At 32.2% G+C, this 26,662-nt stretch overlaps 1 protein-coding gene and 1 pseudogene across 37 annotated transcripts in view; one reads left to right on the top strand and one right to left on the bottom strand.

Moving 5' to 3' along the window:
* RIMS2 (regulating synaptic membrane exocytosis 2) overlaps nt 1–26,662 on the bottom strand; it is a 577,683-nt gene that overhangs the window by 181,259 nt on the left and 369,762 nt on the right. For 23 of the 37 annotated variants that reach the window (XM_057735252.1, XM_057735261.1, XM_057735247.1 and 20 more), the window contains 2 exons: nt 13,826–14,005; nt 12,810–12,919 (listed from right to left, as the gene is read on the bottom strand). In XM_057735252.1, coding sequence (XP_057591235.1) covers nt 12,810–12,919; nt 13,826–14,005 — 290 coding nt within the window. Of the gene's footprint in view, nt 1–11,991; nt 12,025–12,809; nt 12,920–13,825; nt 14,006–26,662 lie in introns of all 37 variants that reach the window. The other 14 variants (XM_057735244.1, XM_057735268.1, XM_057735251.1 and 11 more) reach the window with 3 other exon arrangements.
* Nucleotides 19,587–19,856, top strand: LOC130853424 (ragulator complex protein LAMTOR5-like; annotated as a pseudogene).

The following is a 26,662-nucleotide window of genomic DNA, read 5'->3' as shown; positions in this document are numbered from 1 at the left end:
TTAATATATGATAAGATAAAATGGCTATTTATTTTACTACCATATTTAGTACTTTCATTAAACAAAAGAAAAATGTATGTGCTATGGGATATTATTTCAATAGAAATAGTAATAGTTTGGTATCATTGAATATGAGTTACCTGGCTTATCTAAAATCATTTGGAATTATTTGTAGTGTAATATAATATTCATTCATTCAACAAATTTATATTCAGCACCTACTGTAATCCAGGCATGTCTAGGAACTGGCGATATAATAGGAAAAAAAAAAGACAAAAAATCCATGCTCTCATAAAGTTTATATTCTAGTAGGAGAAATAAATTATAAAGATAAATGAGTTAAATATTTTGTGACAGATATTGATAAGTGCTAAGAAGACAAACATGAAGTAGGTAAAAAGTAAATACAATGTGCAGGGTGTAATGAAAATTTGAGTAGACTAGTCATGGAAATCCTTATTAAGAAGGAATATTTGGAGTGAAGATCTGAAGGAAGTAAGGCAGTTACCCATAAGATTATTTAGGGATGGCATTACAGGTAGAAGAACAGCTCATGCAAATGTCCTGAGGTGGGAGCATGTCTGACATGTTCTAGGAAATCATGAAGGTCTCTGTGGCTGGAGCAGAGTGAACAGAAGGGAAAATCATAGAAGATGAGGTTAAAGAGGTAATGGAATGGGAAGTGGAGGGAGTTCAGATCATGTAGGTTCTTGTAGGTCATGTATCAAAAGGCTCACTGGTCACTCTTTGATCTTAATCTCACAGTAGCATTAATAAACACTTAAGTATACACTTGCTTTTCTTTTCATTCACATGTTTCCAAAGCTATAAATCAAGTAGACAGTTACTATCTATGTACATTTTAAGCCCTAGGAAGTTTCACCATGCCATATACAATCCTCTGATACTTATTCACCTCTGGCCATAAATAGTGAAATACTAACCTATTTTATAACATGAAGCTAAGCAAAACATAAGTAGGAAGATAAAAATCACTGGCAAAAATGAAAAAATATGCTATATTGCAACATCAAATATCAATGATTTTGGATACACTATTATCTTTGACTACTTATACTGCTAGAATTGACTGCATTAAGTTTAAGAGTTGTCCAGCTCCTAGACCTGAAATAAATGCTATTAATATACGACATTTTGTTCTGGTCCAACATAAATCAACTACTACAAGGAAACAAACTTCTTGCTTCAGGGGTATTAAATTTACACTTTGGTGTGTACTTGGCCCCCTGATTTCCTAATTGGTAAATAATCTGATGAAGATGCAATATAGGATTCCCAAGTGGTAAACAATCTGGATAGAGATGCTATATTTGAACCAACTGCCAGTGGAAAGAAAAATCTTAAAACCTTTAAATAATATACAAATCTTCTGATAAATTCCAAGACTCTAGCTCAACTCTCTTTAGTTAAAAGGACAAAGGAATCATCTGCTCCTTAATCAAAGTTAATCTGTAGTAACACAAAACAACAGGCTAATTTCCCCATGTTGGGGAAAATAATAAACTCATAATACAGTATCTCTTGATTTTGAATGACCTGCACATTTGGTTCTCTATCAATATACAATATTTAAAATTTCACAAGCAATAAAGAGTTGTTCCTAAAATCAAAATTTCCAAAATCCTATATATTTGTCATTTAAAAAGCTGTTTCACCTTTCACCATTTGATAAAGTTTGTGATGTTCCAAAAAAGAAACACACACTACCTTCTGAAGTAAGATTGAGTGTGTAGAAGTAGAAATCGCTTGTTTTGAAAATGGTTCAGCCTTTCTATATACCAGTAGAAAGCATGTTCTGAAGTGTGGAGGAAAATACCTTAACATATAATAGGGTTAGTTTTTAAACACTTTCTTTGAGTACCTATATTAGAGATGATAAAATTAAGACACTGAGTATAGAAGATTTTCTAAAAGTTCTAAACGTGTCTATTATCAAACCCTATGTTGAAACCCAAGTGTCTATTTTAAAACAGAATTAAAGTCATAAAAAGAACAGAACTGACCACCGACTCATTAACTCATCATCCAAAAAACAGTGCTAAGAAATACTCATACCTAGCCTTCTTTGAATTTATAGGTCATATCATTAAAATGAAATATTTCATGTAATTAAAGCAAACTAGTTTTATGTTAGGAAAACTAGGAAAATGTTTCAATTGTTTGGAAAGTGTTTTAGTTGCATTAAAGAAAAATAGCAAAAAAGCGCTAAATATGCAGCACCTTAAAGATAATCTTTTCTATTAAAGGACTATTATGGTAATTTAAAAAATAAAATAGGCTTCTTAATGATTAATAAAGATCTTAAAATTAAAATTTAAGCACAAAGTGGTAGCCTGTGATACTGCACATCTACTAGCAAAGAGTAGAAGTGAAAAATCAGAGATGTATAATGTAATTTAATTGTTAGGATGAGTTTGAATGAGTATGTCACACTGCTCAGATGCAAATTAGAAATCCATTCAGGTACAGAAAACATTTTGTTCTAGGGGGATAATTGCATCAAGTAAATATTCAGTTGTGAATTTAATTTGTAGATAAGGAAGCTTAAAGATCGACTTAACTGTTAGATAATGTGAAGAAACAATTTACTCATGAAGACTTAACTATGAGGTGTTTTTAAGTGATATTTTAAAAACCCACATTTCTACAAAATAACTATATTTCAGCTAGTTTTCATCACACCACATAGCCAATCCTATACGAAGATAACAATTTAAAGAGCCCAAATTTCTATATTAGAAGATTATATTTGCACATTGAGTTTTACATGTGGATTGAAACATGTACAAATGTTGAGCAGTATGCAATAATTCATGCTGCAATCCAACTGATTTCTTTCCTTCTTGTATTGTTTCTTATGCAAGCTCTGTGATCAAGAACAGCATCAAAGTTACTATTTTCCTCAAAACTACTAAATAATATGTATTAAATAACTGGTTCAGAGTGATGATCATAATCAGGTTTAGTTTCACTGTAAATCCAAAGTTTTCAGATTCTGTGCTGAAAATACAAAATTATAGCAAGAAATAACAGTACTTATCATGGGACAAATACTGTTATAGGCAATTTAAATATACCAAATTATTTAAGAAAGTTGATTTTTAACATATCTACATAGCAAGGAATGTTATTTAGAGTAGACAGGGGGCTAGTTCAAGGCAGAGTTTACCATTATCACCCTCCCAAAGTATGCAGTGTTCTTCCACACTTTCTAGCATCTTTCGCCCCACATGTGACTTTCTCCATTCACAGGCTCTAACTTGCTTCCTATGAAATTTGTATGTAATAATAACTCAGGTCAGTCCCCTCAGGAATATTTATATTTCAGTGTTCTGGAAAGCCTATGCTTTATATGATTACAATAATTAAGTCATTAAAGAATATCAGAATATAAAGTACTATCACAAGTGGGAGAAATACTTTGGGCTGAAAAAATGCCCAGAACACTTCAAAACTTACCTCCTCTATATGTATTACAATCTTAAGAGATCTCTATGTAAGTGATACGTTATATAATAATTTTACCAACTATGTTTCATTTGTTATCATTATATTATTACTGGTTTTTTTTCCCTTGGGAGTCCCTCCAAGCCGGGAATATATCTTATTGATCATTGCATCTTCAATGACTACCTAGTACAACAAACTAAAAATAGCAGCTATTGGTTGAATTGAGCTAAACTGTTAACTAATATCTAAAATAAAACAAATGGTTGAAACACATACAAGGAGAATACCATTCATCTGAAAAGGCATGGTATATAAATAGACAAGATTGGGAGTCAAGACTAGAGATCTGCTCCTATGTAGACTGAAGAAAGCTAATTATCCTCTAGAATTCTGCTCCTTTATCAGTAAAGAAAAGCTCAGACCTCTTAGCTATCTACACTTGCTCTCTCAGTGATCAATGGGTCTCATGGTCTTAAGTCTCTCTTTATAAGGGTGACTCCTAACCCTATAATTACAGTCCAAATCTCTAACCTGAAATCCAGAACATATTTCAAACTGCCTATTTGACATCCTCTCACACGTCCAACAACATCTCTTACTTATCCAAAACTGAGCACCTGATATTCCCACCAAATCTATTTTTCTCAAGTTTTTCCCTGTATCAGTTAATAGAAACTCCATATTTTTCCAATTACTCAAGCTCACAGCTTGGATGTTATCATTGGATCTCTCTAACCACGTCAGGTAATTCTGCTGGTTCTATCTTTAATATCTATCTGGAATCCAACTACTCCTATCACTCTGATCACCTCTTTCCTGGGTTATTGGGAATGCCTCCTAACAGTTCTGCTTGTTTCTGATCTTGATTCTTTCAGGTTATTGTCAATATAACAATAAAACTGATCTTTTTTAAAGAAGAAATGGTATTGTGTCACTTTAATCAAAATCGTCCTACTTCAGTGAAAAATAATGTCCTAACATTGATCTATAGGTCATGTATGGGTTACCTCCCCAGCCTCTTTCTGACCACACCTACTATCATTCTCTACCTTTCTCACTCTGTAGCTCCCAACTGACCTCTTTACCGTTTCTCGAACAAGTCAAACTTGCTCCCATTACAGAGCCTTCACATTTGCTGTTCCCTCTGCCAGGAACACTTTTCTTTCCCAGACGTTCACGTGGTAATTCAAGTCTCTGCTCAAATATTACCTACATGTGGATACTTCTCAGAATACATAATCAGGAATCATTTACTCTACTCGCTTGAACACTACCTATACAATTATCCTGATTTATTTTTTTCTTTATAATTGCAAGTATCTGAAATTATATGACATATTCTTTTATTTATAATTTGCCTCCCCTAATAAATATACTATGAAGGCAGGTACTTTGTTTGACATGTACACTAGTATATCTCCCGCACCCCAAAAAACAGACTGCACTGTAACAGTTTTATTATTTGTAGAAAGAATAAATAAATGGAAAAATTATAAATAGCTAGAAGCTCATCAGTTACTTTGTTCTTTGAGTTTTAATTTGTAGTATGACACTATGGAATAAGCAGTCTCATTTTAGCTCATTAGCGGTATGAAGAGTCAATGTATTAAAAGGGATTAGCTTAGGTAAATAATCATTTGAGAAAACTGAAACCGATTCCATGTACCAAAGAATCTGACTTTAACATGGGGTTAATAGAGAAGCTCTGGCTGACTCATCACATATCTCAACAACTGAAGAGCAATGTACACTGTGTCTATTCCAAAATGATATGTGGGCACTTCACATCAAGATGTAGAATAAAGCTATCTTCATTATTTCCTCCCTTTCCATATTAAATCAGAAGAGAGGGTGGTAAGTCCACCACTGAGTAACTCAATGCTTGGGCGTTTCTAATACACAGTTATAGCTGGAATTCACTATAGCTGAAATCAACTATACTCCAATATAAAATAAAAATTAAAATAAAAAAACAGAAACAAAACAAAAACCTAGTAGTCAGGGCCAACTAGAGGTCAGGAAACCAAAAAAAAAAAAAAAAAAAAAAAAAAACAAAAGAAAGAAAAAAACCTGCTGAAAGTACTTCCTCACTGTTATTTTTTTCTCTGAATATATAAGAAAGAACAAAGTAACATTCCTTTAACCTCTAGAATTTTCTCTGATGCACAAATATGCTTTAACCAATTAAAAAACAACCTCCCACCTTAATTTTACTCATGAATTTTACTAGGAGATTCAAAATACACAGTAAATTTGTCTCTTCCAAAAGAAACGGCAATAAGAGATATTCTATTAGACACCTAGACCTTAATTATAGGTAGGCCATCAAAAGATTAAGCTAAATAAAAATGAGAGTTAGCTTTAAACAAAATATACAGAGTTCTCATCTTTTTTATTCATTAACTCTTTTCTAGGTCCAACTATATCATGTAGGATTGGTCTACATAACAATAGCAATGTTTTGCAGTCAAGAGGACTTTTACATAAATGATAAAAATAATGAATGTGAGTGACTGAGGTCCAAATAATCATTGTCACTAGAACCTTTACATGCAAGATCAAAGTTAGTAATAAGAAAGGAGAACAGTCTAGAGGTGAAAGACTTAACAGTAGTCACAGAATGGATATATGTATATGTATAACTGAATCACTCTGCTGTACACAATATTGTAAATCAACTATTCTCCAATATAAAATAAAAATTAATTGAAAAAACAAAAACAAAACAACAATAACAACAACAACAAAAACAGTATTCAGGGCCAACAAGAGGTCGGGAAATCAAAAACTCCTGCTCAAAGTACTTTCTCAGTTAAAATCTTCAACTTAGTGACTTCATGTGAAGCAGATGCTATCTTGATACATTTAAATGAACTTAAGTACAAAATGGCCTTAAACTTTCTTGAAACTTGTTGCACCCTAATAATTGACCGAACATTTGAGATTTATTTACTTTCAGATCACAGACACATATTTAAGTACATATGAACATATCCTTTCATAAATACTGAGAAAAAACCATGGAAGTCAAGAAATAGATAAAAATGCAATTATGTAAACAGACATTAGGAGCTCACTTAAATTTTTGTGTTCTTTTATGGAGAATACTCATATATTACGATACTTGATATAATTTTATTTACTTTCTTATACTGTTTTCACCTTTTCATAATAACCTAGCATATTTTAAGAATTTTATGCTTGGAGGGGTTTTAATGAATAATTAACACTCTGCAGTAAGAAGAATTATAAAATTGTTTTAGTGCTAAATTGATCTTACATGTAACATTGTATACATTATTTATAAAAGATGAAGACAGGGAAGAAAGAATATATTGAAGCCTAAAGGACATTTCACAACACTACGCATTTCTTAATTTGGCCCAATAACAAGGGAAATTGTTAGCATATAAAGATATTTTAGGAGGCTGTTTTTTTTTTTTTGTGATGTAACCATTTTAAAATGCTGACATTCTAAATCAACATGTGTAGCTACATTTGATTATCAATTACTGCAAAACATATATGGTCCTAATGGGTTTTTTTTCCCTTTGTTTTGTAGAGCTTTCATTTTTTTGAAAAAAAAAAGCTGAGTCAAAATATATACAATAGGCATTTTATGAAATGTAACTTTAGCTGGCTTTAAAATCAGTCCTACTGTATTTGACAGAATTTGTTGTGGGGGATTACAGAATTAAGTCACTAATAATTATAGGAAAAACTAAATCTAAGTACTAAAATCAATCATCTTTTTTGCTTGCCTAGAGAATATAACTTATAAAAGTACAAATAGTTTTAAAACTGTAAAAAATCTACAAATGTCACAAATGTTTGTTTAATATTGTTGAACTCATAGTTAAGTTCATTTCTACTTTAAAATATTTTTAAGCAGTTCAATTTTAAAATAATTTCTGGGTTGAAAAATATGTATATTGTGTTTTTCTAAATGTATAATAACATGACCATCATTATTTTCCTCAGAATCTTACTCCTTATTATGACCAACAAAGCAAAACTTTTTAATACCATACATTTCAATAGAATAGGGCTGTACCAAGATCCAATAATAAGGTAAGTACCTCAGAAAAAAATTTTACATTCAGAAACATATTTTCGAAAGAGCATACACTTCACATGTTGGATAACTTAAATTGGGACTATATCTATTCAATTTAAGAAAGCATACGCATGCACACCACAAAGGTCAATACAGAGTGTTTAATATATAGAAAAACACTGTTAACTTCAGATTAGACTTGCCTTTTTTCCCATTATTAGGTGGGCTTGGTGTTTCTCCCTCATTTTCTTTATAACATTGAAAACAGACAACAGTGATTAACAATTAAGGTCATTAACAATCCAAATAAAAACCAAGCACACCACAAAAGATGACATCACACACTAGGGAAACAAACTCATGCACTAAACATGACACCTCACACTGATGAACACAAGAGTAAAGTATACCCTTCCTAGCCCATAAGAAAAGTAATAAAAACAAAAATAAAATGAGGAATAACGAGTCATTTTATAATCAGTTAGAAAGACCATGTTACAGTTTTATTCTAAGAACCCCAATGCAATGTACTAATTAGGTTGATTTTGAGAATCAAGCACAGGTGACAAACTGGCTCAAGAAATGGACTTCTTTATCTTAACTTAAAAATAAATAAGTGATATTAATTACTGCTGAAGTCCCCAAACTCATGATATCCTAAACAACGACATTATTGCAAAAGCCAATTCATGAACAGTATTGACTAGTTCATGGACTAGTTTCGGATCCACAGGAATGGGCAAGCAGGGAAACATTAAATGTCAACAACAGAGCTAAATTAAAGTGAAATTCATTCATACAGTAGTCCCTAAAAATGTTATTCCTGTAGCACTTCAGAAAAATGGAAGATGTGTGACATTCTAATAGTTAGTATACAATATGTTCAGAACAGAGATAGTTATACTTTTCTACCGATATAAATATGCATCTAAACTTGCCTTTGTTTTCATTACCAGATATACTCTGATGATTTTTCTCATATTTATTACATTAAAAATAGTTACTAAAAATTAGCAATTGCAGCTTAAGAGGTTTTCTGCCCTAAACTATTGATACAAACACCACCCCAATAATGTGTCCATGAAAATACATCTTATGCGCAATATACAAAATAGCACTGCTTACACACGGTGGTAAAGGAGAGAACAAAAGGCACATGAAGCACATGCTACTGTTCATGAATACAAAATAAGGATGAGTTAAATCCTTTCAGAAACATTCTGACAAAGAAAGTGGCAAAAATTATGGCATGTAAACATAATAGGGGCTTAGAAACACCAAAATAAAGTGTTTTCATTCCATTTAAGAGGACTCTTTTGGGAGAAATTAGGATTGTCAATAAATATTAGAGCAATAATGAGCTGGGATGAAGATCAATCTACAGTTAATTGTTCTTAATTTAGGAAAAATTTTATGGATAAATTATGATAGTTTCTAAAAGTTTCAAGAACTATAATTTTGAAATTTATATTCTGCTCTATATTTACTAAAAAAATCAAAATTGTTGATAGAAGAGGCTAGGACTTCAATGTACATGCTACTCAGCGAAATACAGTGTTTTAGTAGGTACCCAATAAACATTTTTGAGTAAATATATGAACTGAATATAAAGCTTGGGTAAAGGATAAGTATAAATCTTGGTCAGAGCCATTGTCTATAATCTCAGTTTGATTCAAACAATAAGGAGAATGTTCAAATGGGGGAATTAAATATTCTAAGTTACCTAGATAGGTCATGTACTATCTCTCCACTAATAAACTTAAAATTAGTACCAAACAATCTGTTTTTTATTCTGCATTTATACATTTAGAGCCTAAAGTCTTATGTGAAATAGAAAAGTCATACTTCTAAAACATTTGATTATTTATTTTAGACACACAATCAGACAGACCTGGCTTGACCTCTTCACCCTGCTTTTCTCCCCCCTGCTCTTCCACATGCCCAGTCTCTTCATTAACTTCTGTATTTGCACAAGTAAAAGTAAAGAGAAGGATAGGACCAGATATGTACACTTGTTACTCTTAAGTAAAACAAAACAAAAAATTTAAAGTTATTCATGATATAATGATTATGAGGAGACAGATTATTTTTAATGAGTTTCTGACATGTTACAGAAACAACGAAGTATACTGTAAATAAATTATCATAGTCTCCTTTTATGATAACTTTGATTTATAAAAGAAATTGTGGCCCATAAGTATTTGTAATATGTAAGAACTATAAGACAGGTAAAATACTTTGTCTATAAACTTGATATACTCTTAGAAAAATAATATTATATAACTTTTCTTCTAGAGAAACAAAAAATAATATTATCAACTCATTTTTATTTTTATAAAATGCCAGTACATCAAAGTTAGGGGTAAATTAAAACTAGTAATACCTTACAGTTGTTTAGTACATTGTACTTTCATATATTGTTTCTATTTTCTCTGACTCCCAGACAAAAAGAAGATGACTAATACTGTACCACTGTCAAGATGAACATATATAAGGTTTTAAATTAATTAACAGACTAAAATATATTCCAGGCCAAAAGGAGTTAAATTAGGACTTGCCCATTTTTCAGCTATTGAATAGGATCAGAAAATAAACATGCCATTACTTTTATTCTAAAATAGTGTCACTAAATTATAATGTCTGACTACATTTTAAGAGACAAACATAATTTGATTTAGACTATTAATCAATAGTCAATTTTGAGTTATACCTTTAACTTCAGTTAGAAGTTGAAGACTTCTAAAAGAGATACATACCACTTTAAACCTAAAGAAAATGATACAATCATGTATTTGCTGGAGTCTTCATATCAATATTTATGAAAACTGCTAAAATCATCCATACTTTTAAGCAAAACAAAACAAACCTTTCATACTGGAAAGAATAAGAGAGGTTTTTGACTCTCCTCTCTTTTATTTATAAAAATGGAAAAGTCACAATTAGAGACATTAGAGGAAAACTGTGGTTTTAATAGATTCTACAGGACTAAACCAGATAGAAAACAGAATGTTTTTTGACAAGCCCATTAAAAACTTCCTCAACCCTGACCTTCAATATCAGCTTTAATGTCAGTTTTCTGGTATATTTATTATTACAAAGAATGGAGCAACTCATATATCAATAGACAATTGCTACAGAAGATATTAAAATTGAATTTAGAAAAAGTTATGGCATGAACTATGTTTCCGACTTCATATGCCAACAGCTGACGCCAAAACTCTATCTTTACCAATCGTGGGGAGAGGAAACAAAAAATTCCATATGTATTATAGAACTTTCCTTATGGAAAGTACTTTTAAAAATTACATACTTCCATTTTTATGTAAATAATTGAGAACTATAGAAATGCTGCTAAAATCTTTTTATCAGGCTGTATAACAAACCATTAGTCACGACAGCTCTGAGTTATTCAAGATTATAGTTCATAGAACATAGTAAATAGAAAGGACCACTAAATAGGAGTTGATAAATCATTCAACTACAACTAACAAGAACACAACTTGTTTTAAGTTATGGAAGGCAATAAAAGTATTGCTGCCCAAATGCAATGCACTTAAAAATGGGTTACAAATAGGTTATAGAAATATGAATTTTACTATAAACATATATAGAATTACAAGATTATTTTAATGGTAATTTTTACACTATTTGAAGTAGCTTTTCAATTTGCAAATAAATAAATATTTCATGCATTCATTCAACAGATATTTATTGAGGGCCTATAATGTGCCAGGCATTATTCTATGTGCTGGAGATTCATCAGTAAATAAAACAGTTAACAAGTCTTCAAAGTTACAAAGTCAATTGCAGAATTCTATAATAAGTAGAGGAATTTTCATTGTCCTGGTAAATGTATGACATTCCATATATCGTGACTCAATATTTTCTCGAGTCATAATGTAGCATTGATAATAAAACTGTACATATTTAACTTTCTTACACTATAAACAGTCTTGCTACAACATGAAAAACGATGCAGGAAATACAAAGCACAATCACGAGCTAACTCAATAACTTTCATTTCTAGAAAGCCAAATTTAATAATTAAAAGATCATCATAAATACAAAATGAAATATATGATGAAAAATATAACTAGACTAGGTGTACATCCTCAATGACATAAACACAGACTGCAATTGATATCTTTTGTTAAAGTCTTGCACAAAACATAAAATTCTACTTAAAAAGCAAATTTTTTAAAAAAGAAAATTTTACTTTGTTATTTAAAAGAAGTTAAATTCTTTGCATTCTTACTTGATTCAAGCAAAGAAATCTAACTCTTCTGTATATTTTCCAAGTAAAATAAAAGTTGAATACTTTACCAGAATCATAAAACAAAGTAATTTTACTGTAATGAAAGTCTATACAGTGGAGGGACATCAATTGCAGTTGGGTTTATTTTTGCTCACATAACCCCCAAAAAGGCTGTCAGCACAAAACAAACCCTCCTTTATGTACAGACCTTCATAAGGTTCTATCTCCTTGACTTCATTGTCTAGGAAAAACAAAATAAAAAAACAAAACAAAAAAGGGGACCAAAGCACAGGGATTAAAAACAACAGAAATTTCCAAAAGCACAGAATGTATCATCTATTAAAGAAAAGTTAAATGGTGAATTAAATATGTTTTTTGGCTGGTTTGTTTTGGTAAGCACATCCAGTTATCAAATAAAGGGACCACTTTAAAAAATGACATTAAAAATTATTATATTTTATCATCCATGCTTTTAGAGGTCCTTTATCCAAGAATTTATAGATGTTTGGGGAGAATGTTTATCTGTGTGTGAGCGAATAGTGCTTCTTATGCAAAAATTTGAAAGTATTAAAAATATCAGTACAACATGCATCTTTCTTCATACTCATGATTACCTTTTTGTGGTACTCCAGTTTTGAGAGGGATCACCATTGTTGTGCATCAGCTAACCAGTCCTTTGCAGTGTGTGAAAATTGATTTGGCTAGTTACTAATAAACTTTATGTAACTATCAACAATTACAGAAATATCCAACCGCTTATTTAAGAGCATTAAGTTTACGTTTTAAAACGCATTTATTAAAATTTGAAAAATGTGCAAGAGCAATAATGATAGGTTATTTTGCCTCCAAATATTATAAATTTTACATACAAAATACATAATATTTATAAATACAACTACTAACAAATGCAGCTAGGTATTCAATTAACAAAAGAAGAAAGCTAACACAAAGGTAGTAAAAACAATCTTGATTCACCTTTGCTTCCATGTGTATTTCCTATATGACACAATTAGAAATAAAACTTACTTCTCTCCAGTGTTCCCTTTGGTGGAAGTTGTGGGAGTTGTCGGCCCCTTCGTCCTGCCACTGGAGTACTTGATGGGCTTGTCTGGACAGACCCAGTACGAGGATGAGACCTACAAGATACATCATTAATATTCATTTTTCAATAGAATGAGTTAAATACTTTCAATACATTTGGTTCATATGATAGCTGTATGGTGCAATTTTAAAAGAAGTTTAGCTGCTGATTAAAAGGTTAGGAAAGTAGGACAAAATATGGATAATTGAATGATTATCTAAATAGCAACAGATGTTTATACTTTTATGTAATATGCATACATACACAGATACATGCACACAAAATCCTACAGTAAAATCCATGGAATTATTAATGTAAATTAGTATTCTATCCAGAAGAAAGCAAGAAGAGAATTCTGCAGCTCAAAAAATGAAAGATAATGCTTCACATTTCTTTCTACCAGATTTCAAACTCTTAACACTAACCTCCCTCCCTGATCCCTAAGAGATTTTTACTCAGGCTTATATTAGATATTCCTTTATTAGAAATTATCTCACAAAACTATAAATAAAACCCTGAACAATTCAAAATTCAGCTAAAGATATCAGTTAATACATGATATTAGTATTGATAGAAAGAAACTAAAAATCTAGTTTTATTTTTTGTCATTATGATGATTATTCCAAAAGTGATGTCTAATGGACACAAACAATTTCTCATTCTGTAGGAGAAGAACATGATAGTCATGAGGTGCATTATATGGGGATTTACCCAGGACTCCTGATAAATGAGAAATCACAAAACAAATGCAGTCAGGACAGTTAATAAAACACATTACAATGGTACCCACACACTATTATATCCGATGAATATAAATAGTGTGCTTACACTGAAAGGGTTAGTGTTGATTGTTATTAGTGATCAGCCAAGGATGATAGAAGAGACCATTTAGCTGCTGGGAAAATAAAATGGTGTGTTGGTGGGGCAAAGGGGAAGTTAGTCTGATTGATTTATCTTTCACCTCGATAAGGCAGGTGAAGGAGGGGCAGATCTTCCAGTCATTAATGAAGGCATCGACCTCATGAGGTTTGTATCAGGACGTTCAGTGGATCTGGAGCGGGTGGTGGTCCGCTCTAGGAGAGGCCGTTGTTCTGTTGATCTGGATCTGTGATATGGCTGTCTATCTGCTGCTTCACAATCCCTGAAATGTTAGTCAAAAAGCAGCTCAGTTGATCTTTAGTGCCCTTCTGCTATTTTGTTATGATGCATCAAACTGATCTTGAAAAAGGTAATTGTTTAAAATTATTGAGTATGGAAAAATGTTCTCTTCCCCAACATATTCTGAGTAAATTCTTCACTAAACTTCGTAAGAATTTCTAAGGAACCAGCATCTACCTTTAATAGCAATTCCCAGGGAAGACAACAGGAGTTGCTCAGTTATAATCAAAACAAAACTTGTTTGGTTTCCAAAATGAATTCCCTAAATGGAACATGTGAAATATGTGAAGTATTCTAATATTTGAAAAGAATTCAACGACTTTTCCTAGCATTTTCAAAAGAGTAAAGAAAACCATAAGAGCACTAATTCTCAAGCCCGTAAGGCTGTTTATTAGTATACCAACTAAGATACAAAAAGGCTTTCAGCACAATCATAGTATATTGATACACCTGAACATTCAAAGGGCAGAATCAAAATGTTACAAAAAGACAGTGCAACTTTGCAGTCCGTACCATATTTAAACATGGTCCACAAGAAAAATCACTGTATAGAAAACTGGTTAATCAACCAATCTATGCCATTTATCTCAGTGCAGTTTAGTGATACCAACCAACACAATTCAGGATGGGTATTAACTGACTGAAATAATAATGGTTTTGAAACACTGTGATTGTTTTGACCACAAATAAACCTAACATGAAAACCTAATCTTCCTTGAAAGATGTAGACTTAAATTAAGTAACCTATCAATACTAATTTTTGTATCCCTGGAGTCTAGCATAATGCTTTTGCATCTAACACATAATCAGTAAATGTTTTCTAACATCAGCCCCACTATCAGTGGAAAACCCCAAAAAAACACTAGCTTTGGCTCTAGAACTCCAAAGTAACATACACTTCAAAGTATATTTCAAATGGAACTGTTACCTTCCCACGTAGCTGTAACCACAGTAATGGAAATGCTTATATATTATAGACGATAAAGAAAGCATTGGTCTCCCTTGACTAATATATTAAGGACTTTCACTTTACCTATAAATTCTCTCAATCTTATTTTTGATAATGAAAAATGCAAGCAATTAAAGAAAAATAAGAAAAGGACACAATTTCCCAAATGTAATTAATTATATGACGTACAATTTTGGACCAGTAGACATTAGATTAGATGACTTTAGGAATGGAACACTGGATTTACTCTACAGCATATCTTGTGATTATCTTACACTTTAAATTCATAGGGTAACGTATAAGACAAATAATTTTTAACTATTTTTAAGTCCATGTACAATAACACGATTGATTTCTTAAGGTAAGTTTAGTTTTTTTTATAAGTGTATCCAGAATATGTCAAAAAAGCTGAGATTAAACGTAAGTACATATACAATATTCAATTACTTGTCAAAGAGAGAAATGAAAAGACAACTTGATAGCATAAGATATCATAATTCTATTTTTGTTCCTGAAAAACTATTTTAGAGAGAACACTTCTCTTTAGAAATAAATATGCTCAATATTTGTTCAGTGTTGGTAGTGTACATATCTTTGTATATCTTCAACACAATAGGTACCCAGAATCCTAGATTCCTTAAAACCTATTTTTGGATAGTACCAATCTTTACATTGTTTTCACATTTCCTATTATCTTAAATTAATAGTAAACTTATTTCATTATATAACATGTAGTAACACAACTTTCTGGAATATCTATGACTATCCCAACAGAAAATTAGACTAATATTTCACTTATTTATGCAAAATTTGAATTGTTCTGATTCCATCAAGTAATTTTTCCAAGTGGGAAGTGAAATATTAGGATATACACTTACACTTCTTTGACAGTACATTTTAATAATTGAAATATATAATTGTGAGTGAAATCTAGAGAATTATATCAAATGTGTTGCTATGTCCTATGTCCTTAAAAGGATACTATTATTTTTAAGTAGACAGGTCACTCTTTAGGAAATACCCCTTAAAAAAATCTCTTCAGTGAAAAAGCCGTTTGAAGACTATAGTCAATGTTTTAAATTTTACTTATATTTTCTTTCCATATTCATCAACAATATGAATTATATGATTTCCATAGTGTGAAATGAAAATTGTTTAATAAGTGAAACATGAAAAGAACCACAGTAGAAGGTAGAAATTTACTGAAGTGCTCCACCACAGTTAAGGGAGGGGAAAGCTACCATATTTTAAACTTTGATAACACAGTAGAAGGTCAAGATAGGCTCCTGCTCCCACAACTGGGTAAGGATAAGTCTTACTAAGTGAGAGCTAAGATTATTGCTGAGAAAACTGACAGTAGCAATGCCTAAGACTCATATATAATACCCAGTTTCATAGTAGGTTCTTTAAGGGATTGAGATATAAAACTTGACAACTTCCACCTAAATTCTTAGTGAGTTTTAATTTTAAGGTATGAACTTCTAAATTATTAATTTTGAATAGTAGCAAGTAAGGCATGGGAAATAATAGATAACCATTTACAGGGCATAAAGTATTTTAGTGCCTACCTGGGTTTCTGATCTTGGGGTCTGTATTTCAATATAAATAGTTTCCTTTGTAACCCTAACTATTTATTTTACTTTATGCATTTCAAAATATTATTCTAAAAAGGGTAGACACAGATTTTACAAGACTGCCAAAAGCAAGCCATATAAATGTTAGAAAACACTCACTTGTAAATTTAAATCTTCCTTAGGTAAATAATTTGGTTGTCTTTTAAAACTGATATATCTGTCATAATTCTATTTTTAAATAGTTTACATTTTCTGATATATATGTTTAAAATAGTTCAGAGTTTTTATGTGCTATTTACCTGGATTGATAACAGATTATGGGTCTGCTTATTTAGTGGCTGCTATTCCAAACTGCAAGTATTTGCAGAGGATACTCCACAAATAGAGCTAATTCATACTGACTGACAGTAATGAAACAAGAGCTAGTATTGTAACAACCCAGTTTTAAAAGCATACGATAGTAGGTGCAGATTTTGATGAGGATTTCTAAGGGAAAAATACTTTTATAATCATCTAGCGAAGTCCATTTTCAATCATTTGTCTCTTGTATAGTTGCTCTGATTTTTTAATTTCCAAGTATCTGGCACAGCTTCCTACTTATTTTATCACCTTTGCTACTTATTTCTTCTAGTCTCAAAGTACACGGGAGTTATGCAGTGTAACAGAAAAGAATAGGCCAGTGAGAATTTTCTTTTACTTATATTCAACCATTGCAATGATACAACTACAGATCAACATAAGCTCAATGTAGACGATCTCTCTAAATATGATAGAAGAATACCAAGAATACTAAAAAAAAAAAAAAAAAAAAAAAAACAAAACAAACACCACAATGCTTCAAAGTATTATTCAGATATCAATGAAAATTGTTATAGAGTGTAACTCAGACCTTAGAGTCTATGTTAAATCAGATTTATTTTGCATTTATATTGTAAGGATGTGATAAATAAATATAACATTTTTTTTAAATAGACTTGTAAAAAGTAAAGCTACTTAGGAATTATTTTTTATTTTTTATAAAGAAATTATTTCTTTATAAAGCTGAAATCTTAAATTAAAAAAAAATTGGATGTATCTCTGAAGGACAAGAAGTATAATCTCAGGTTTGGGGCAAGAAGTGACTTCCCTATATCTGTATTATGTGATACAGTAAGCTGATTAACAACAGCAGCATTATGCTTTTGATAAAATACCTTCAATGTATAGAGATTTTCTGAGCATCAGCTGCATAATTTAAGAAATAAATATATTATAAAATTTTTAAATGAGATTTTTAGGGTAATAAATATAAAATGTTATATATTTGTACACATATCAAGTAATTTAAAGCAATTATGTGATTCAACTGTATAATTTTTATGTTTATCATACTGTACAAGGTACAAGTTTAACTTTTTAAAAACTCTATATTATTTTAGCATTGCTTCCAAAGTTAAGAGAATTGCAAGACACAAAATGCCATGGTAATAAGTGCATATTTAGAAATACTTATTTACCATTTGTATAAAGAGTAATATTTTATTATTTTGGTGGAAGATGGATTAATTTTCCTTGGGCATGATAGCATTTTTTTTAGAGAACATTTCTGTTCAGTTGAACATTAAATTCTGTATATTAGCTAAAAGTAAATGAGTTTATTAAAAAATAACAGCAATATCTAGGGTGAGCCAAGTTAATAACAATCTAACATGTGAAAATGGTAATACACATATTGATGAGAGAAAGCAAGACACTTTTAATGTAGAAAAACATGTTATTATTACTCATACCCTTATTTTATCATCAAAAAGAGAAGTACAATGTTCCCTTATCTATAAAAGTATTTTCTAAAAAATAGTCAATATTAGAAACAGCAAGAAGAAAAGATGATCCCAATTTTCTCAAGAAAATTAGGGACAAATATAATACTAAACAATAAAGATATATTGTTTTAGTAAACATGCACACACAGAAACATGTAAAATGTAAATGTCTTGAGGATATTTTGAATATTTTATTAGTAGTTAGAGCAGTTATAATTCTCAATGTTATTTAATGTTATTTTAATTCCCAATGTTATTTTCAAAAAATAACAGAAACAAAACCACAAATAAGCAAGATTATTTACTCAGCAACAATGAACATATAGCAAATTAATACACCTTTAAAATATGTATTTTCAAAATCCTGAGAGATAATATAATTACCATCTTCTATCTATAAAACTCTTATTTTACTAAATAGTTTCCATTTTCAGTGGATGTTGAAGTATAATAACATTTTGTCAACTGTAAGAAATTCAAGTTATTTCACCAAGGTATTGGCTCTCTGTTTTCCTTTTCCAGGTCCTTAAAGATTCCATAAAATAACAAACATCTCAAAGATGTGTCTTAAAGATGTATCTCTAAAGAACCAAATTATGCATTGTTATTGTATGATACGAGTAAATGTGATGAGGCACGGTCCTCACTCTAGAATATCTGAGTGCCATGTTCAGAAGTTTCACTGGTCAACTTTTAACAATTCACTAGCATTCCTTTTGTTTGCTAGTTTTACACGGATAGTGGAAATTCCTCATATACACTGCTGCCTGCTGCCCCTACATAATGTCAGTTCAAATCACATAGAGGTAGTAGTTAGAGGACTGATTAATCCCCTCCTAAATACACATACACAGAACAAGAGGTGTGCACATTTTCAGGCATAAATACTGTCTGCCTCAGTCACTAATGATGACATGATGTTTAACAGTCAAAATCACTAGAAACACCAAAAAGCAAAAAAAATAAGGCCCACTGTCAAGAAACAAAGCAATCAACAGAGTCAGACTCAGATACGACACAGATGTTGGGAGTATCAGGCTGGGAATTTAAAATATTATATGATGGACATGTTAAAAACTAAGAAAGGATGGACAACATCTCCTGTGTGAAAAGCTGAAGAAATATCAGCAGATAGACGGAGACCATAAGAAAGAGTCAAATGGTAGGCCTGCGGTGAAGAAGAAAGGACTCAATGTGCTTCTTCAGTGTGGGTCTTGGGCCTGGCACACAGTGGGTGGGATGGAGGTGACTTTTGAGTAGCACTTGGAGGACACAATGAAGAATCCATCCACTGATGGACTCCTGTTCACAGATTCACAAGGACTTAACCTGAGATGCCATGGACCTGGTCAGATGAGCAGGCTCGGGTGACATCTAGTCCAGCAAGCAGCTAAGCTAACCTCTGACCACACTGATATTCCTGCAGTGCATCTAGAATCAGACAATGGGAACACCATGATCCACAAACACGAAGGTGTCACAGTGGCATTGCACAAGCCGGCCTCCTGACATCTTGTTATCAGTACTCCAGCAGCCTGTGATAGGGACTATAGTCTACCTATGCTAATAATTTTAAAGAGTTATTAATTAAAGTTTCAATAGTTAGGCCATTCATTTAATATGCATTGGACAGTTTTTCTATTAATTTTAGAGTAAGCACTTTTTGACATTGTATGGACTGACCTATCAAAACATTAGTAAGAAAGGATCTTGTTTTGAAGCAACAGGTCTAGGTTACTGTGTATAGAGAATTTTGTTATGGTCTATAAATCTGGTTGGAGGGGAAAAAAAGAGCCAAATGGAAATGCTAGAAATAACAGAAAGTAGAATGTGGCAAAATGTTAGAAAATTAGCTTGGAGTCACTTTATAGGGATCTTAAATATCTAGTTAAGAGGTTAAAACAGGGTTTAATTTTCAATGAAAGTGATCAAAATGTTCTGAATAAAGGTACTTTTTAGGTAATGAATTAAGAAGATGACTTCAGCAGTAGTGTATGGAATGAATAAGGGTAGGAAAAGGCTGACTTGTAGTAAAAGTTTGGAAACAGAGTAGAAGGTATGGATGACAAACAAATCGCAATGTACAAAACATACAATATACACAATATACAGAATTATACAAATAGAATTTTTAGGTTACAAGGAGTCTCAGAAATTATATAATCCAATCTCTCTCATTTTAGAAATAAGCAAACTAAGGCTCATAGAAACTTGATCAAAGTCACACAACTAGATATTTTTTGAGCTGGAATTTGAATTGTGCTTTCTTGGTTCTAAAGCCTGTTAACTTCTTTGACTAGGCATGGGTTGTTTTTTTTCTCTATATAATGTCTGGCAAATTACCATATGAATTAAATTAAAGAAATGAATAAACCAAAGAAAGAGACTGAAATTCCCAGCCTCCAAAATGAAATGATGATCTATTAACAGAAATAGAAGAATTGTGAAGAATGAGAGTAACTTCAGGTTTGAACTTAAATTTGTGAAGTGCTGCAAGAATATTCTTGTATAAAGGTCAATCAGACAGAGAAATCAGATAGTTTGAGAAGTCACTATATTATATTAATATTTCACTATTCATTGACTCATTCATTTTTTTCAATACAATTTACTGCATACATATTGTGCCAGTTTTGGTCAAAGTCATAGAGATGAAAGAATATAGCATAACATATGGTCAAGAAGTTGGGGACATGAGAAGCAGGAAAGAAGTGAAGGAAACAGAAGAGCAATCAAGGGGTAGAACGATAATTAGGAGTTACTGCATTAGAGAGCCTAAAAAGAGAAGTGATTAACAATGGCAGATGCAAGGACATAACAAGGATAAATATGTGTAAAAAGATTCAGCAAATAAGAGCCATGGAGAAAATCATTTAAAATTAAGTGCTGGAAGCAGAGGTCAGACTGTAGAGGGTTAAAGCTTAGATGCTGATGGAGTGGAGAAAGCATATGCAAAAATACATAATCAAGAAATACATCTAAGTAAGAGAGAGAAGTTGATCATTCTCAAGGGAGCTTGAAGGTGTGGCAGAATAGAAAGAAGGTATTATTAAGGAGATTTCAACAGTCTCCTTGACAACAATTTGAGGAAAAACAAAATTAGTAAAGTAAGAGAGAATGTAAGAGAAACCAGAAATAATTAATGGAGGAAAATTCCAGGGAAATTAAGAAAGGTTACAGTCATAAGCACAAATAGAAGATTACTTATGATGGAGAAGAAAATGCTTCTAAGAGGAAAGGAGAAGGCTGGTAACAATGCAAAGAAATTAAGGCAAAAAGGGGAGGAAGTATGAATTACTTGGATTTGATCCCGTTCACTAAGGGCTCTCAGTACTATTGATACTTCTCAGACAGGGCATCTACAGGAGAACATTCTACATTCCACACAGGAATCTCATCCTCCTGTGATGCCAATAGTTTTTGTCAGAACCTTTTCTCTAATTAGGGTCCTAGTCATGGCCCCAAATACCTTAAAAAAAGACCATTCGCTGTCTCTCTTCAAACACGTGGCATCCCTTAGCACTACTTTAGCCCCAGATGAGACCCTTCCCAGAACCTTACGCAGTTCTGGCACCAAACAACTTAGGATAAATTTAGGATAGTTGAGGTATATCACTTCTATTTAAGCATCTTATCTCTATAATTCTTAGTATCAAGTGAAGGGCAAGTCCAAATGCCCCCTGATATCTTCTTCTCTCTAAATTCTTCATTTCTTGTACTCTCTTCTGTACAATTTTAATCTTCTCTAATTCTCTTAGCTGTATTTTCAAGAATCCTTATCCATTAACTAATTTCCTTATGTCGTCAACCTTTCTGCAGAATGGTTTCTGCATATCCCTACCTTAAATAACAATTAGCTCAACTTTGCAGACTCTCCTTCCAGTGTAACTCTCATCTGCAGAAGCTTAGTCTTTCACATTTCATAGTCCATGGATTCAGGAGAGACTGGCTCCTTAGAGACACTCTGGCCATTACTCTCTCACTGTAATGTACATGTCCTTATTTCTAATTAGCACGCCCCTTGGCTGTAAGATCCATTATTAATTCAGGTGGCTAATATTTATCCAACTTCCAATCACTATCCCTCAGTCATTGATGATTTGGGGAATTGGTTGTCAGCCATCTTCTTTACCGTAATTCCTATGGTAATGCTAGGAGATTTCGATGCACATGCAGAAAACTGTTCAATAATCTTGAACCAAAACTCTCAGATCTTCAAAATTTCAATAGTCCTTACTTTTTTCCTGCATCAGGACTCCCTCCCGGGGAAATACTGTGGATTTTAGAATCCAATGAAACTACTTAAACTCAGAAATATTAACCTCTAATATCTCAAATTGATGACAATCATTAATTTTGTCAGGTGTTTTATAATCTCAATCCCACTTTACTTAAATCCCCATTTGCTACTTTTTGTTCCTTGATCCCACCAATTCCTACCAGTATATAGCACCCTCTTTGCTTTTCTTCCTTCCTTACCCATCCATGATTGATCATCTAAACCATTCCTAAAACAACACTCAGATTCCCTTCTAACCCAAATTTTCCAAACATTCATCAAAACCCTAAAATTGGTTCAATGCTATAATCTGATTTTTCTACATCTAGGCAACTGGGTATCGCTTAAGCAAAGCATACATTTATACAGGTTGGCACACTGCAAATTCATGGTTTCCAACATTTGCTGTGGTGGTATCATCAAAAAACTTTTCACTGATATTTAATCAGTTCCCAACAGTTTTTCCCAATGACTATTTAAACTTTTTCATTTTTCAATCAAACATATTCAACCTCTGGGAATTTTCAGGAATTTGTCTCAAAAACTACCACGTAATCTCAATTACAGCAAAAACAAAATTGAGGTTATCAAACGTGATTACCTTCAATTTAACATCCTTTAAAAACTTACTTAGCTCCAACTCTCATCTATTTTCCTCCTGTCTCAATGGTAAATAAGAGCTTCTTTATGTTTACACACCCCCTTTGTGTGGTTAGCCCTACCTACTGCTCTAAGATCTTTTTTCCAGTCATTCTCTCTTTTTTTGTTTTCAACCTATCTTCTTTTTCTAAAGGATCCTTTCCTCCAAGCCTATAAAGGATGTATTTCTTATTCTAAAAGGAAGACATCTACTCTGATATCACATGCCCCTATCCAATATTTCTCCTCCACACTCTTTTTTTGTATTTATTTTCTTATCTCCCAGTCATGCCTCAGGCCACTGCAATCCGCCTTTTTTCCCTCACCACCCTTCCAAAATCACCCTAGCGGAAGCTACAAATGACTTCTCCCTTGACAAATCTAATGGGCATTTTTCATTTATTATTTTTTACTGTTGACATTATTTCTTCCTTCTTAAAACTCTCTATTTTTTTTTTTAGCTCTATTCTTTCTTTTCTCATTCTTCCTTCACTATGTCCTTCAGAAGCTTCTCTTCCTTTGTCTACCACTTAAATGTTAATGTTTCCCATGGCAGAGGAAAACTCCTTGGCCCTAATTTCACGGGTAGCCTTTCTGGTTGATTTCACTTTCATTTTTGTGGCTACTTTCTGATAGTAGTAAATTTACTCCCAAATTGTTCTACATCTTTAAGCTTGAAAATTATTTATTTTACTACTTGTTAGAGGTTTCCCCTTAGCCCTCCCAATAATTCCAAAACTGAACTTGTCTCTTACCTAAACTGATTCCTCTCCTAACAATTCCCCCCATCTTTAAGGTACCACATGCGCCCAGTTACCCAAGCTATAAGACTAGAAGTGTTCCTTCACTCTTGGTTCCCCCTCAACATCCAAATCCCATTATTTACCAAGTATTATTGATTTTAATTGACTAACTCTCATCTTCTACCTCTCCATCCACTACCTTACTTAGTTCAGGCCCTCAAAGAGTTTCTGCTGTCATAGATCAAGGCAAATACCTCGGTATCTCTTTTCTTTTCCCTATCCTTTTCTCTCAAATCAACCATCCACATAGTCTCTAGAATGATTATTCTAGAGCAAATAAATATATTATAGCCATCCCCAAACTAAAACTTTTAAAATACCTCTATCATGTACAGTCTTAGGTTCCTTAAGTTCCTTAACAAAGCATATAGGGGTATTCATAATTGGGACCATCTCTATCATTCCAGATTCATTTCTTGCTATTCCCTGCCTTGTGACTAATACTCCAACAGCACTAAAACATGGTGTTTATTACTTTAGTAACTTTGCTCATACATTTCTTTAAAATTCCACCAATATCCTACCTTATCTCCACCTAAATAATTCTAATTCTTCCTTTAAGATATAGCTTAGTTGTCATCTCCTCCATCACATTTTTATGGAAAAGTTGCCAAGTTGTCCACCATCAATGTCAGTGATTCCTTAATATGCCATGTATAGCTTTAAGGAAAGATAAATACTAGGGTGGAAAGTAGGGTATGGGGGTAAATTTTAAAACAAAAAAGATATCTTTATTGAAATAAAGGATATATCTTAAAGGGAAATCAATAAAAGGTAACACAATATCCATTCTAAATATGTTTGTTCAAATGTTGAACGTGTTTTAAAATACACAGTGATCAGAGATAATCTTGCACTGGTCAGCATAACCTGTCCAGAAGAAAAAAAAGTTTTGATTTCTAATATTAGTTAAATATTTGTTTCCTGAAGTAATATAAAAGTTTAGCAAACATTATTTATGCTTCTATTCATCTGTTCCAAAGAGATAGCACTTATTTCATTTTACAAACATGAAGTAGAGAGACCAATTAGAATCTGATTCTTCACATTTTGGGAATGACACATTGCGTTTACTACATTTACTCCACTCAGAAGATTCCAGATTTCATACAGCCAGACTATGGTCTACTTGGAACTATTAACACATATTTATTCACAGAAGGGGAATTCCCAGACCATGACAGTAAATGCCACCTTGAAACCTAGACTGGGAAACTGGATTCTTAGAAAGTTGATTACAATTTCTTTTTATTCTTTTCACAATCCTCAATAAAGAGGTCACTTTTCCTTTAAACGTTCAGTTATTTTTTCTCAAGTAGGTAGTTAGGGAGAACTTGGGTAATTTAGATCAAAAATCATTCTGCAAGAGAAAGAGATTGATCCAGATTTGGACTTTGTCAAATAAGTAAAAGAAGAACAATGTAGCAAGGGAATCGAGGGTATTTCTGAGAATGAATTCAACCTCTGGATACATAAGTAAGTAAAGAAAAGTGGAGACTAATTGGGAAAGCTAAATGGGTAAAGAGAGTGGAGTTCTCTTTTGAGATGAACAAACCAGTGAGTTAAAAGTAACTCAATGAAAAAATAAAAAAGAACCATGTGTAGTTCTTGTCCAAGAGTGAAGTATTTTGTAATAACTGTAAATGGAAAGTAACCTTTAAAAGTTATATAAAAAATTTAAAAAAAATTTTTTAAAGATTTCAAAGGTAGAACAATTTCAAGTGATGATCATATTCAGAGCATGGCCATGGGAGTGATTGACTGAAGTAGAACTGGGGGTAAAGTTCACCACCTCCAATTTGAGATGGTCAAGGAAGTGAGTGGGTGTTGAATAGACCATTCAGGTGAATGTTAACGACACTCTGGCTCCTGGCAGAAACTGTGATAAAGAGGAAGACTAAAGCCTCGTGCATAAAATAGCAAAACCAAGATGTCAACAGATGATATCAACACGTAAGGGAAATGGGTTATTGTGTTCAGTTGCATTACGTACAAAGGTACAGGGGTCAAAAAAGAAGCATGGGACATTATGGTAATAAATAAAGGAGAAGGGATAGGGGACTAGATGAGTTTTTATATTTTCAACAATCCCCAGAATCTCATAGTGGGTTGAAGTGGGAGTTGGAGGGACTGAGTAACTCAGAAAGTTAGCAGAGTGAAATAAATGATCAAAGTCACTTTTAAAAAAACAAAGGAAGGAAATGTTAAGCTGAAAATTCAGTACAGCATTTACTTCCTCTGTGGAAGAGGCATATGAATGCAATAGGCAAGCAGCCTATAGGTAGATGCAAGGAATCTAACCAACCATATATTCTGCCTCTTGGTTTGGGTAGTAGATTAATAAATGCTTACTTTATTACTGTGCTTTGAAACATGCACACATTCTTTTGTATGTATTAAACTAATAAAAATAAAAGATAATATTTTTAAAAGCAACTAAAGAACTGCATTTTTACAAAATCTATCCAGTTTTTCCAGAGTAGGTGTACACTAGATTCACAAATTTGAATCATTTAAGTGACAGCAAATGTTATAGCATTTACTGATTAACTTGTTTTCTAAAACTGATTTTCCTAACTGTGTTTTACTTTAAT

The sequence above is a fragment of the Hippopotamus amphibius genome, chromosome 5 (genome assembly GCF_030028045.1).
Source record: "Hippopotamus amphibius kiboko isolate mHipAmp2 chromosome 5, mHipAmp2.hap2, whole genome shotgun sequence".
NCBI classification, from domain to species: domain Eukaryota; kingdom Metazoa; phylum Chordata; class Mammalia; order Artiodactyla; family Hippopotamidae; genus Hippopotamus; species Hippopotamus amphibius.
Note: the sequence above shows the minus strand (reverse complement) of the source record. Positions and strands in the feature narration are given on the sequence as shown.